Below are 13,834 nucleotides of genomic sequence, written 5' to 3'. Positions count from 1 at the left end.
TTCTTGTTTTGGGAATTAGAATTGGCCGTTTACAAGATAGATATCTGTTCAAGTAAATTGAGAATTAGAACAGGATTTGAAATATGAACAATATTTGGCGCTCCCGAAGTATGGCGCACAACCTGAACCCTAACCTGGTACAATCACTATGTTCGGGTTGTGCGCCATCTTGGTGCACATACTTCTGGAGGTCCCAATAGTTTATGTAGGGACTCTGGTTAAATACTTAGTCCAACAGAAAAGGTAAATAAGCTTGCAATCATTTGCAGCGATCCCTTCCGGGAAAGCGATATTTTGAAACTTTCCAAAAAAGGTCATCCTTGATATTGAGATTAAATAGCAGAACTGAAGTTTTCGAAATGACCAAACTGGTTATCGATGCAGACTCTAAACTAGGATGACCATACGTCCTCCTTTTTCGTTAAAAATTTTACGTCCTCCGAGGACGCTTTAAAAAATCAAAATGTCCCCTTTTTTCACGGGATTGAATATTTAAAATTTATTTTTGCGTGCGCAACACCTTTACTCTTATTTACTAATAATTGTAGCTCAGTTTTCCGAACAAGTCGAATGTAGGAAGTAAGTGTATATAAATTAATAAAAATTAAGACGTGTTTAATTTCACTAAGCGATACATTTGTGGCAAAGAATATTTCACTGTAGAGCTTTGCTAAATTACCATCCGTTTTGGACGACCTCAAAATTAAGATTAAGTCATAAGGTAAGATAAGTCTATTTCGGCAAAAATCCGTGAACAAACGCTTTTATCTGCATTTGAATGCAGTTTGATGTTTGGGAAACGAATGACTTGAGCTACCAACATTTTTGAGGTATCATATCATCTTCCGGATCTCTACTATGAAATTTTTATACATCAAAAAACGATTGCTCCGGGTACCATCGTGACACTACAATGAATATTCCCATACACAGGGTATTGGTATCTAAGGTTACACCACAATGATCATTTCCTACAACCTTGTACAAAATTAGCTTCCCCTTTGTAAAGTTCTGGTTGCGCTCCTAGATTCAATACGATGGGGTTCTACATACTCGTTTATGACGTAACATCGTATTGTTCTGCAATTACGTTTTACGTCATTTTATCTCGTATTTTGCAATTTAGTAAAGTTTCGATTTTGGCGGAAAATTACGTCCGTATACCCAGTCAAATATTTCGAAAAAAACAAGAACCACTTTTACCCAGGAACTGAAGCAAAAGTATTAGAAAAGGTCGAACTGATAGCGAGCGGAGTGCATTTCTTGCAGCTTCGGTACGTACGTTTCTGTAGCAAATGAGGGCAAGCTTAGATCTCAGTTGCATGTTGACAAGACAAAAAGGAATTATATTATTGTCTTCACTTAGTCCATTGCACTTCTATATTTAATCTTATAGAATTTAGTATATATATATATATATAATGTATATCTCAAGCACAGGTGGTTCTACCAAAAGATGTGTCCTCCATTTGGGGGTTTGGGAGTATGGTCATTCTACTCTAAACGCCTATTTGCACAATATTATGCTAATAAAGTTAGTAGATGTATGATATTTAGAACTACCTTCATATGATAAGCTGATCGATAGATGTCAGTGTTCACGCAAGAATTCCTACACAAGTCGGGCCGCCGTGTCCTGCCGCCTGATAATTTCAATCAAAACCATTCCGACGACTTCCCTATACTGCACTGATGGAGAAAAGTTTGTTTTACGAACACATACCGGTACTTACTTGGCACGCTCAGGCCCCGATTAGGGTGAAACGAGGCATTACGCCACATCAGTAAAGTTTAAAATAGGAACAAACACACGAAGAAATACCGAAATCAAACAGAACCTGCCACGCTGTTTAACACGGATTATGCGTAATTTTTGTTATTATTAATTAATAGTAATAATAATAAATAGTGCTTGTAAATTTCCTAACTTCCTTTGACATGGGAATGCGAAAATCAAGCGGCGAATCGTGACCTATCCAGATAGAAACAACAGGCGACCTTATCTTTTCCGATACATCGCTTGGGATGGTGTGGGAAGCCTACGATAGCGAACACCATTTACAGAATCCGAAGTTGGGGGTGAGGGGGCGGGGGTGTACACCCCATAAAAGGTAAAGCACTTTTTATTGAATGTGTGAACATGAATGTGGAAGTGTTTCGTGGCGACAAACCAGGCCAATATTCGGAACTCCTGAAGTATGCGCGCCAAGATGGCGCACAACCTGAACTCGGGTTGTGTATCAGGTTGAGGTTCAGGTTGTGCGACATCTTGGCCCGCATATTTCAGGAGGACCCAATATTCTCATTGTTGAATAAGTACGTGTTTTTATATATTTTGATCGCCGAAGGTGTTGAATAATCTAGGCTCCTGAACGTTCATTTTGTCCATTCATCATTGTTTAACCGAATATTTTTTTGTTACACTCTCTCATGAAACCTCGTTGTTTGACGTCACCATATGGCGCGAAAAAACACGTGGTGTCTCGATACCAGGGGAATCCCGAAGGAGCGTTGTTATTATTATGATAGAATTGCCTTTTTCTTGATTCTTGGAATTCCGACTGACAAAATTTAGATTACGGTCAGTTTCCCGACTGACCAACGACGGCGTGTGGCTGCGTCAGTTTGGCAAAACTTTGTTTATAATAACATTGTGGAATAACAGTTAATTTAGTTCAAGTTAACTTGAATGTTGGTTCAACTGCGTTCCTCTCAGCATTCAATAAAGTAGTCAACTCCATAATTCACTAATTATAAAAATGACAGAAGGCGATGAAACACAATCACAGGATTCACAGGGATCGTTTCTGGGCAATCTTCAACAGGTGGTGCAAGAAATTTGTGATGCCAATGGTTTGCAAACTTTGGATAGCAGTGTTCTAGATATGAGTCTGCTTGAGAATTTTCCCATTAGGGAGGAAAACGTGGATAGTCAACCAACATCTCCCGATAGTGGCTACACTCAGCCACCATCTTATGGGTCGTCAGTGATGACCACCAGTAGTGATATAACTGCTGGAACTATCGTGCCTCCATCTATTGCACAGCACTGCCCAGATATGTATGAAATTGAGCCTCAGCGACTTGTTTTCAATCCGCCTATGGCAAATGCCCTTGGTAAACATGAATTCCAGATACATTTTGACATCACCGAACATTTTGCCAAAGGTGCTAACTACACACATTCACATCTGCTTGATAAATTGTTTGTTAAAATGAATGTGCCCTGTCCAGTAAAATTCCGATGCACGCATCCTCCACCAGAAGGTTCATGTATACATGCAATGCTTGTATTTACAAATGAAGAACAAACATGTATTCCTGTTTGTCGTTGTGCCAATCATATCGGAATGGATAAGAATCATCATGCAGAGCATGTACTACAAACTGCCATACTAGGTAATTCATCTCATAACTCTTACTACAATCTTAAGAATGGAAGATACAGTGTTTCTGTGCCATTTCGAGAACTTGCTGTTGGCGAGCAATATTATGTTATACTCTACAAGTTCACGTGTCTTTTGAGTTGTGTTGGAGGAATGAACAGACGTCCAGTGATGGCCATTTTTACTTTAGAAGACAGGGATGGAAACACATTGGGGAGATCTTGTGTGAAAGTAAAAATTTGTTCGTGTCCAGGCAGAGATCGGAGAAGGGAAGAAGAACGTCATAAAAGAGAAGAAGAGTGTCATAAAAGATCTACTGCATCTTCAATTGTGTCATTGCCAAAGAAAAGGCCACGTGTGTCAACAGATACTGAAAATGAAAGCAGTAGCTTTCGTTTTCTTAAAGTAAGGAATGAAAATTTTGCTATACTCTCTCATATCAATGATGCCCTTAATCTTTCTGCCATGGCCACTGAGGAGCAAAGGGAGAGGTGCCGACAAGAAGAACGTAATGATGAGATTGCACAAATACTAGCAAAATTTTGTAAAGAAAACCTTTGAAACTAAGTATATCTCACACATTGAACACAAGCCTTTATGTACAATATTCTTTATTTCTTTGAAAATATTTTGTTCTATAAAAAATTGTAAATTTCGTTTTTTTCCGTGTTATTTCTGTTTTATACTATTTTAGTGAGTCATTGCTGGCATTGACTTTTGGTCGTTTTAAAATCAACCATAGTGCCTAAATTCGTGTTTAAAAATGAGACCACATTTTGCATTATTATAATTGGAACACCATTATTTCACCACTTTGCGTGAAATCCAATTCTTATGTGTAAATAAACGGTGATATCTTTCTAGGTTAAATGTATGTGTAATATTAGTCAAATAGTTACGGCAAATAGGGTATTGTGTAAAATTTATAATTGATGCATGAACCTAAATCTCGTTTTTGTTATTGATATGCAAATTTTGGATGCTGTTCTTTTGCTGGTTCCTAGCCGTCCCTCTAGCCTAAAATTCATAGTATGAAAAAATGATGCGTCCTTATTTATCATGATCATGTATTAAATTACTGAGGATCTAATATTCCAGTATCATAATCGATTTCATTCATTACATTTTAGTAATGGTGTGAGAGAACTTAAATCTGGTTTTGATCTGGCTTACCAACACACTTATTTTGTGATGGTAATTTTCTTTATCTATTTTCATTGATTAGACAATTTATGCTGCTGCAAAATTGAATATCTTACATAATCAAATTTTCTGATTGAGTATGCTTTCATCATCAATAAAATTTCAATCAAGTTTCAAAATATTTTCTATTTCGTTAATCATTGTATTATTTGTTATTTTCGTTAATTATTTGCTTGTTTACCCAAAAAGTTTCCACCATTACTTTCTTACAGTGTATTTTTTATTTGTTATTTCGTACTTGATCACAAGTGTGTAACTGAATTTCTTTTTTGTTTAATATTGTGATTGTAAATAAATTTCTACAGTGATTTGTGTAAGATGAATTTTTCTGAGTCAAAGAAAAACAAGTTTAGTGATATATTGCTGTTCCCATCCAACTGTAATGAAACACATTATCATGGATTTATTGAAGCTAACGGTGTTGAATATTACATTGAACTTATGTTTACAAAGCCATTTCAGAACGCGAGGTAATAATTTTATTTCAATGCAGTACTGAATAGCATAAAAAGTAGCAGATATGAGTGGTATATTATAACGAGTACAGCTTACTATTGATTGATTTTATAACCTTATTTATGTATCACAATGATACCACTAAAGGCCAAGATGTACAAAACAAATTTGATTATGTAGTTGTTTTAAATTTTTGACTTTGAAATAATTTTGTATAGTTTCACAAGAAAAATCAGCAATTGAAGACTCCTAGTGCTGTAGTATGACCAAAAGGGCCTTCATTTGATTTCCATAAACCGAAAAATAAACCAATAAAATCAGTGCTTATTTTACCTATTCTTAATTTCGAAGTTCAAACTCAATGAATGTACATTGATTGCTATGTGCTTTTTGTTGTACATGAGCCGATTCAGAATATATTCAAAGAATATAATGTAGATTATTCAGTTTTAGCCACCACAATTCCTGTTTGTTGCAATCAAACTTGTCGAATATCACTGGTCACCGTTATTACAGACTTCATTATTTAAAGGGGAGAGCATGGGAAGCATAGAGACAGTGGCAAGCATGATTAGATACTCTTTGATATTCTTTTGGTTTGTGGCTTGGGTCAATTTCAAATTCTACGAAGCGCTTCCCAATATGAGTTGTATCTATATTATTTGTCTTCATAATTTAGGGTCAAATGTGAATACAAGTTGCAACAAAGACTGAAAGATTATTCTGATGATATCAAGAATAGTTTGAAGAAATCTAAAACCCCTCAGGTATGCACCAATAGTTCAAACTAATTAACAAAATTTCATATCTGTTCAACCAACATGATGACATGGACCAGCTAAAATTGCAATCTTTATTTTTAGGAATTTGCAAAGCTGTTACAAAATCTTCTCTGTAGAGTGACAGAACCATTAAAAGAAGTTCTGTCAGTTGAATACACTACCACACTCGTCAAACATATTGAGGTATATACCATATTTACTGTAGGTGTGTTTATCTGAGCTTTTGAAAAACATCTTAAGAATACCATTGAAATTCTATTCAAACTTTTTCAGTTTAAGGTTGTTACAAATTTGCATTTGGCCAATAGTTTGGTTTTTGTGTCAAAGAAAGTTCTGCTAAAAAAACAGTGATTTTGTAATAAGCGCAATTTCATTTTTATTCATCTTCAAATGTGTTGTAATGCATCCAACATTAGCAGTTTTCCTGCACTGCTATGCTACCCTGCTTAGCCTTGAAGCAAGAATGGTAGATTATTTGCTTATAAGTAATTTAATAGGTGTTCATTAAAAATTACATCCTAAAGCTTGCCAAATGTTCAGTTTAACAACAATACTTAGAAAACATTGGTTTGTGGAAAATTTCAATACTATTATAAATATAAATTTTGTAACACTATTTCTTTCAGGATGTTGGTTGGTCAGCTATAAAAGATGTAAATAATGATTTTACTCGTATCACACTCTCAGCTAGAGATGTAGCTGGCAGAGAGCATGAACTGGTATTACATCCTTCTGATTTTCCAAAACAATGTCCTGAAGTAACATCTGACCTACCATACCCTTTCCGACCTCAATGGGGTGGAATATTCTCCAGTTTAAAGTCAATTTATCAACAATTTATTGAAGTATTGCCGATTTATCAACGATTCTGGGACGAAGTTGAGGAATTACAACAAAAATGTTGGATTCTTGAGCCAGACAAACCAAGCTATAGAGTGAAAGATTATAGAATATATTTTGGTAAGTTGTGAATGTGTATAAAAAGAATGAAGTTTCTGACCATTCTTCTTATTAATGACAGATACGATTTACAACAGGTGAATTTTTTTCCTTCCCAATCAGATGTCACCTATTTCCGTTAAAGACTTGATAACAATGAGTCAATTCCAAAAAATCATTGTGTCTTCCATTGCAGTGAGACCTCATTTTAATAGTTGACTGAAAATCGAAATTTTAAAAGGAATATGCTAGTTGTTGTTAATGCCTTTTTTGGCTTTTCATTTGATTTATTAATTTTCTTTTGTTGTGGATGTTTTGAACAAAATATGTTTTTTGAGATTGATCATAAATACTTTATTTACTCGTAGGTGCTAGCAGTTCCATATTAATCACCATTGATCCAGTTCATCCAGAAAATATTCCAGAATGCCGATTCATGGGAGCAGAAGCTTCTCTTATGCCAATTAGACAAAAATTTATGAAAAATATACAAGATTGGAATGGAACATTGTCAATACTCCAAGTCAGTGCTTATGCATTTTTATTATCTCATGTGCACTATGCACTACAGGCTGTAGTAGACATATTGCTAAATAGATAATGACATCTGTAACTTGTATATCATAAAATAACAAGTTAATAATAAATTAAGAAATTATGACATCTTATTAATATACTTGTTAAAGTTTTAATAATTGGTTCAGAATTATCTACATAACATGTCATTTCATAGAATTTGAAAAATATTCTTCAAATTGATTTCCCACGAAAGAGCAAAAATCAAGCATTTGATGTCACTCTTCAGTGTGGAATTTGTTACGAGTATAAACTGGTGAACAATATTCCTGATCAGGTGAGTTTTTCATTTAAAATATTCCACGTGAACTGTAAATGTTTAGTCCAATTGGTTGAAAAGTATTTAAAAAAGTCATACTGTCACCATTATATCTAAAAATCAATATATTGTCAATGGATTTTACCTGATCAGGTGAGTTTTTCATTTAAAATATGCCATGTGAACTGTAAATGTTTAGTCCAATTGGTTGAAAAGTATTTAAAAAAGTCATACTGTCACCATTATATCTAAAAATCAATATATTGTCAATGGATTTTACCTGATCAGGTGAGTTTTTCATTTAAAATATGCCATGTGAACTGTAAATGTTTAGTCCAATTGGTTGAAAAGTATTTAAAAAAGTCATACTGTCACCATTAGGTCTAAAAATTAATATATTGTCAATGGATTTTACCTTGACTGCTGATCAAAAAATAGGCAGACTTGCCGACTTGGGCTTGGTTGAGTGGGGCACCACGATAATAATATGCTCGCCGATGCCACCGCACCGCAGGTTCGAATACTGTTGGTAATGATATGTACGAGTGGATTGCTGTATTACGACAGTGGTTCATGTAACTGCTGGTCAGCTTACGACCATGCATCTGAGGTAAACACCTGGCCAACTGATCCCATACCCTATATGGACCGGTAACCAGATGAGAAGCTGTGGTTCAACATATGATTGAGCCTTCTTATCGACTTTCCTCTCCTCTCCCCTGGGATAAATATATAAAATCTTATCCTATTGATGTTTTTTTAAATTTTAGGCGTGTAATGAACCAAGATGTGGACAGCTCTTTCACAAAGTTTGTCTCGTTGAGTGGATACAAAGTGTTCCTGGAGCAAAGCAAAGTTTTCAAACACTGTTTGGCGAATGCCCTTATTGCAATAATTCCATCACAGTTAAACTTTGATAGTAGAGAAAATGATATCTTGAATGGTTGTGAATTTTTTATTTATCAAAGTTCCAATAACATAGGATGCTTATCAGCTTGATTTTTGAAGGGTTTTGAATCAATCAGGTTAAAAATGTGAAATCCACCAGTGAGGAGCCTAAGATAACCTGGTTAAGAATAGCGATTTGGAAATTAGACATAAAATTGGTGAAGGAGAAGGGAGTATTCCCTAATTTAGAGGTTATCAAACTTTCATGATTCATGGCTTCGTCCCTAAGTCTTTTAACCCACGCAGCCTGCTGGGGTCACAACTATATAATAAAGTAAACCTTTAGCGGGTTCGAAAAATCCTAGAATAAGCACAAAGAGGAGGTTAAAGATGAGGTGCGCGTGCGGTCAAATAAAAGGAGAACAAGATTATATATCGAAACCGTTTGAAGGAGGATAATTAGCGGCGCCTACGATGATTGAACATATGTCAGGAATAAAGTGGTACGAGATAATTACCGCCTTTCCAATGTGTAAGTAATGTGAACAGCATAGTGTACAAACTTGGAAAAATAAAATTCAGGCTAGAAAATGTTTAAAACAATTGCCTTTTTAAATCCAGTAAAGTTAATCATGCGATTGGATAGAGAAAAATAAGTTCAAATCCGGGAAGTTGGGGTCCCTAAAGTTTAATATTGTATTCGACTACAATTTTTAAATAGATTAATCTTAAGCATGAATGTTTCACTTATGTATTAAACGTAACAGAATGTGCCACACAGGTCGAAATTTGGACTTGATAGGTGTTTCGAAAAACGGTAGGGAGGCACAGCTTTCACTTTTATAATCAATGTGGTAAAGCTGTCTTATCGGCTATTCATGTCTGGACAATTTTTACCTCGGTGTCAGCACGATCTTCGGCAACAAGCAATAAATTTTTGATATTTTACACACAGCTGGTATCTACACGATGAAACGTTTTTCATCGAATTTAGCATTACCCAACTATTGATTTTACCATGATATGTTCGTACAAACACCAAACTTTTGTGGGTTGTGGTTCCTTTGATGATGAGAAAAATGACTAAAGAAAATGAAAAGCTTAAAATCGTCAAATCATTGCTTACGCGACTTTTTCTTCAAGAAATAAACATAGAAGACAATTCGGGTCGTTCAAAATGATGTATGAGCAGTTTGCTTGTGCTCCCGCTGGTTTAAAGACGATCTAGAATTCAGTTCGTTTGCAAAGTATACATACATCATCATTGCAGAAGATAAAAAGTCACACTGAGTTGGATATTGTTGGGCTTTCATCGATTAGAATTTGATGGTCTAAAATAGGCCGTTAATGACAATTTACAAGGCGTTATCTCGAAAGATCTATTATTGCAGTGCGCGCCGTAATAGACTTAGATCAGGAGTTCCCAAGTAATTTTTGTTTGATTACAAGATAGAGTAGGGATTTCGGGACTGAATTTCATATTTTCGGGCTTTGGCTAAGAGCAGTGTTCGGCAAAGTTTTTAAAGTGAGGCGCAAATGGAAAAAGTTATTCCACCAGGTTAAAAATTACATTGGTGAATCGTGACACATAATTGGCTGTTCACATTGTGCGTTCTTGCTTTTTGTTTTGGATACGCAGTTGTCTTCAAGTTTTGTGAGATTGGGCTAAAGATGACACGTCCGCTGTGCCATGGATTGAAAACCCACGTTTAACCTGTTTGTGGGAACTTTTCTAGCCGACTTCGGTGACAATGTGCAACACGGCGATGCTGGAATGCTCGCTTTGGTAGGTGAGTCCCATAGGCAGGCTTGTCCGTGGGAATAGGATTCCCATGGGACGTTACAGCACACATTTGTATTTTCCATGGGACACAAAAAACCTTGTGATTTTCGTGGAAATGTTGGTAAAACATTCCTTTATGGATTTCGTGTCCATATATTTGAGCATAGCTTTCTTGTTAGTTATAAAGAGCAAAATATATTCAGCAATAACAATATACTTTGTGAAGCGGCTAATGGACTAATGTGGGTTGGCGACAGTTTGGAAACCACTGCTAGTATAGAACATAGATCGTTTACAAAGCAAGCCCTCGAAGAGCAGCAATTAACGACGCTTCAGCGAAGTTGTTATCAGCGCCTGGCACGGACTATTCCAGGAGTGGGAAACCCCGGGCACGCGTGCCAAATTTGGCACGCGAGCCCATTTATTCGGCACGCGAGCGAGGCCTTGGAAACGAGATCATTCTCCTTCAGATAAATAAGTTTCAAGACTCTGAACTATCTGATGAAACTAGGTGTTCGCTAACTCATTATTGTTTGTTAACAATCCATTATTTACTTAAACTCTTTTTGTCCTTTCATGTCATATGGCTACAAAGAATTATATTTTGACGTAACAAATGAGTGAGCTCTGGCGAAATTTTGTCGGAAGAGCGCAGCATTCATTTGGCTACATCTTACGCAATATAGTTCGTCTGTGTCACCCTTTTTCGTCATTTCTGCTTGATTTATAAAGTTGCACAGCTCATGTTGGCTATAGTTACTTGCTAACTCACTGTTATAAATTGATTACGAAATAAATATAAGCGATTAGGGGAGGGAATACAAGAGAGGAGTGCAGAAAACGAACTGTTGCGTGTGATTGTTATGCCTCACCGTGATTTTTTGTGGCTTAAAAACTTTCCCTGTTTTCATCTACATATGCTTGTGAATCTCTTTTCTCAGTTATGAACTTTATTAAGTCTCTTAACAGGAGTAGCATGAACGATGAAACCAGTAGTTCGTATATTTCGGTAAAAGTTACAAAATACAAACCCAATGTAAAACCTCTATCAGCGGTAATGCAGCAGCAGAAGTCTCACTAATATAGAATTAGAAAAGTAACCTTTGTCGGACCGATATTTTCCCGAATAGTGAATCTGTCTGTACATGTTTAAAAGGTTTATTATTGTGTATTTTTTCTTTGAAATTAACAAAGCATTGTTATTAATTTTGGTCGGCACGCGGAAGAATTTTATCGTTAAATTTAGCCGATTTTGGCACGCGAGCCGAAAAAGGTTGCCCACCCCTGGTCTAGTCGGTTATTTACCCTCTTTCCTTCGATTTCTCCCTTGTCAGTGCAATGCTCCTAAAATATCCGAATTTAGTATTTAGATTCTAGAGGCATGCCCTTTTCAGTGCGTCAGTCATTCCGTAACTCTCGTCTATAAAACAAATCAAGCTTGTTTTTTTAGTAACAATTTTTTGTCACTGTGCTGTTTTTGCAATGAAATTGAACTAGTCCTTCAGCGTCACCGTTTTGCGTCGGGGAGATTTTTTTTTGTTCCATGTTTTTGTAGGAAAAGCACTATTGTGTTACACATACACGTCCCACATTTTAATTTAAAAGGTAGAAGTTTATTGCATTCAATTATTCACTTCAATTCGCTGTTTATGTTAAATTGCTTTCAAAGTACTGCCCGATTGTAGATCGCGTTTTATCTGTGTTTGTTTTATTCTTTTTTGGTGGGCGGGCACGTACATTGTACGCTTTTTAACTTTTTTCAAGTTATGCCCGTCTCCCAGGTATCTCTGCATTTTGTTTTGTCTGTTTACTTTATTTATTGTTTATGTCAGAGAACCAAAATATAGGATTGATTGAAGAGCAGCAATTAACGCCGCGTCAGCAAAGTGATTCGTTCGCAACGCCTGGCTTGAACTAATCAGTTCATTCCTTCGATTCCGCACTTGACAAGGAAATATCCATACACCTCAGTGGAAATATCTGAATATAGTTTTTGCGCCATAGTCTTTTCAGTGCGCCAACGCTACATGTGCATACCGTGCCACGCGATTAGCAGTTTTCTGTTTGGAATTACGGTACCGCGCCAACTCACTCTTAGTTTCTTGTGGGTTTGTAGTTGTGAAATTATGTTAAATAATAAATGCGGGAATTTCAAAAGTTAAAAAATAGTTGCCAAAACTTGAAATGGTTTTACACATAAAAGTAAATACCGTAAAATAGGACACCGTATCTCACCCCGTTACGTAGGCTACCACAGAATACGATATTCGACAAGTCAAAGACACTGAAAGGTGCTCTTCAGTCCGACTTCAAGCAAGTCTGTGACACTAGGGATGTGGGCATGTGCAGTAAGTACACAAGATATATAGTATGTCAGGGTGGTATGATTATATATAACTGAATAAACCTCATTTGGATTTTTAGCAATTTTACCGAAGACCAAGTCTGCAAGTGGAGTAAGGAGTTCAAGTTGGGTTATTACTGTATTGAATTGACTGGTACTTGACTTTGCTCTTATTTTTTGTGTTGTTTTATATTACCCACATTGATCTATAAAGAAATAGACCCATTACTGTATTACAAATACAATTGCTGTTAGTGGCTTAGTCATCTTTATTTATTATGATTTTTACTCTACCACTTACAGACTTGTAGGAATCATTGTCGCAGGATCAATCTTAATAACCCCATGTGAATATACTAGTGCTGGTATTATTGGGCCACCTTCGATCGCCGTGTAGTATAGCCTCATCCCGTAAATTATTATCACCATATTAAATCCGCTTCCATCCGCACCCTAAATCAGACACTAGCTCTTGGTTCTCACATTTGGTTGAGGTAAAATGCCAGAGGGGTATATGGAAAAGTTGACCCAGTAATCATATCCAAATACTGAACTAACTTCATGAACTCAGTTTTTATTTTTATGCAAACTTGCATATTCAATAACTGTAAAATTGTATTATTGCCTAATGATTTTGAATCTAAATCCTGAAATCCAATTTTTAATCATATTTTCCTTTTGTACAGTTGTACAAGTCATCATCAAGAATGATAATTTCTGTATGAATATAAATTTTCATTTACCAATTTTTATTTTATAATTGATTGCAGTAACTAAGAAAGTTATTTAACAATTCATTAAATAATAATTATACTATGGGGTATTTGGACTTGCAATATTTAGTTGACAAAATCCTTTATAGATTGAAGTTACTGAATTCAGAAATTTTTATACAGTGTGACCCAAAATACTGAAATAAAACAGGACCCATTTATTACGGCCTGCAGGTTGGATCTGGCCCCCCAAAGTGTTTCATCTGGCCCACCTGTGTCAGCTGAAATTATGACTATATTTTATGCATATAAATTTGCATTGGAAATATTGATGAAAATGATGCCATAATGTCCCCGATTATTATTGTATAAACGTTGTTGGACTAGCTCTTGTGAATAGACTGTATTTTATTCATAATTTTTCATATTAAGGTTCAAGCCTCCGGCCCATTAACCAAGTCTATTATCTGTAACTGGCCCGCACTGACACAGAAAAGTAATTGCC

The 13,834-nt window shown here is 35.8% G+C and overlaps 2 protein-coding genes across 2 annotated transcripts; both read left to right on the top strand.

Moving 5' to 3' along the window:
• The first annotated feature begins 2,355 nt into the window (after positions 1 to 2,355).
• LOC120335576 (tumor protein p73-like) lies at positions 2,356 to 4,894 on the top strand. Its single transcript, XM_039403109.2, has one exon. The coding sequence runs from the start codon at positions 2,760 to 2,762 to the stop codon at positions 3,945 to 3,947; it is 1,188 nt and encodes a 395-aa protein (XP_039259043.2). The 5' UTR covers positions 2,356 to 2,759; the 3' UTR covers positions 3,948 to 4,894.
• On the top strand, positions 4,817 to 8,600 carry LOC120335248 (E3 ubiquitin-protein ligase FANCL-like). The gene is made up of 7 exons (XM_039402728.2): positions 4,817 to 5,059; positions 5,725 to 5,812; positions 5,909 to 6,010; positions 6,454 to 6,787; positions 7,135 to 7,289; positions 7,500 to 7,619; positions 8,372 to 8,600. Exons 1-7 carry the CDS (start codon positions 4,908 to 4,910, stop codon positions 8,516 to 8,518), a joined length of 1,098 nt encoding a protein of 365 aa, XP_039258662.2. The 5' UTR covers positions 4,817 to 4,907; the 3' UTR covers positions 8,519 to 8,600.
• Positions 8,601 to 13,834: the final 5,234 nt, after the last annotated feature.

The sequence above is a fragment of the Styela clava genome, chromosome 2 (assembly GCF_964204865.1).
Source record: "Styela clava chromosome 2, kaStyClav1.hap1.2, whole genome shotgun sequence".
In the NCBI taxonomy this organism is placed as follows: Eukaryota; Metazoa; Chordata; class Ascidiacea; order Stolidobranchia; family Styelidae; genus Styela; species Styela clava.
This window is presented reverse-complemented; position numbering and strand designations above follow the sequence as displayed.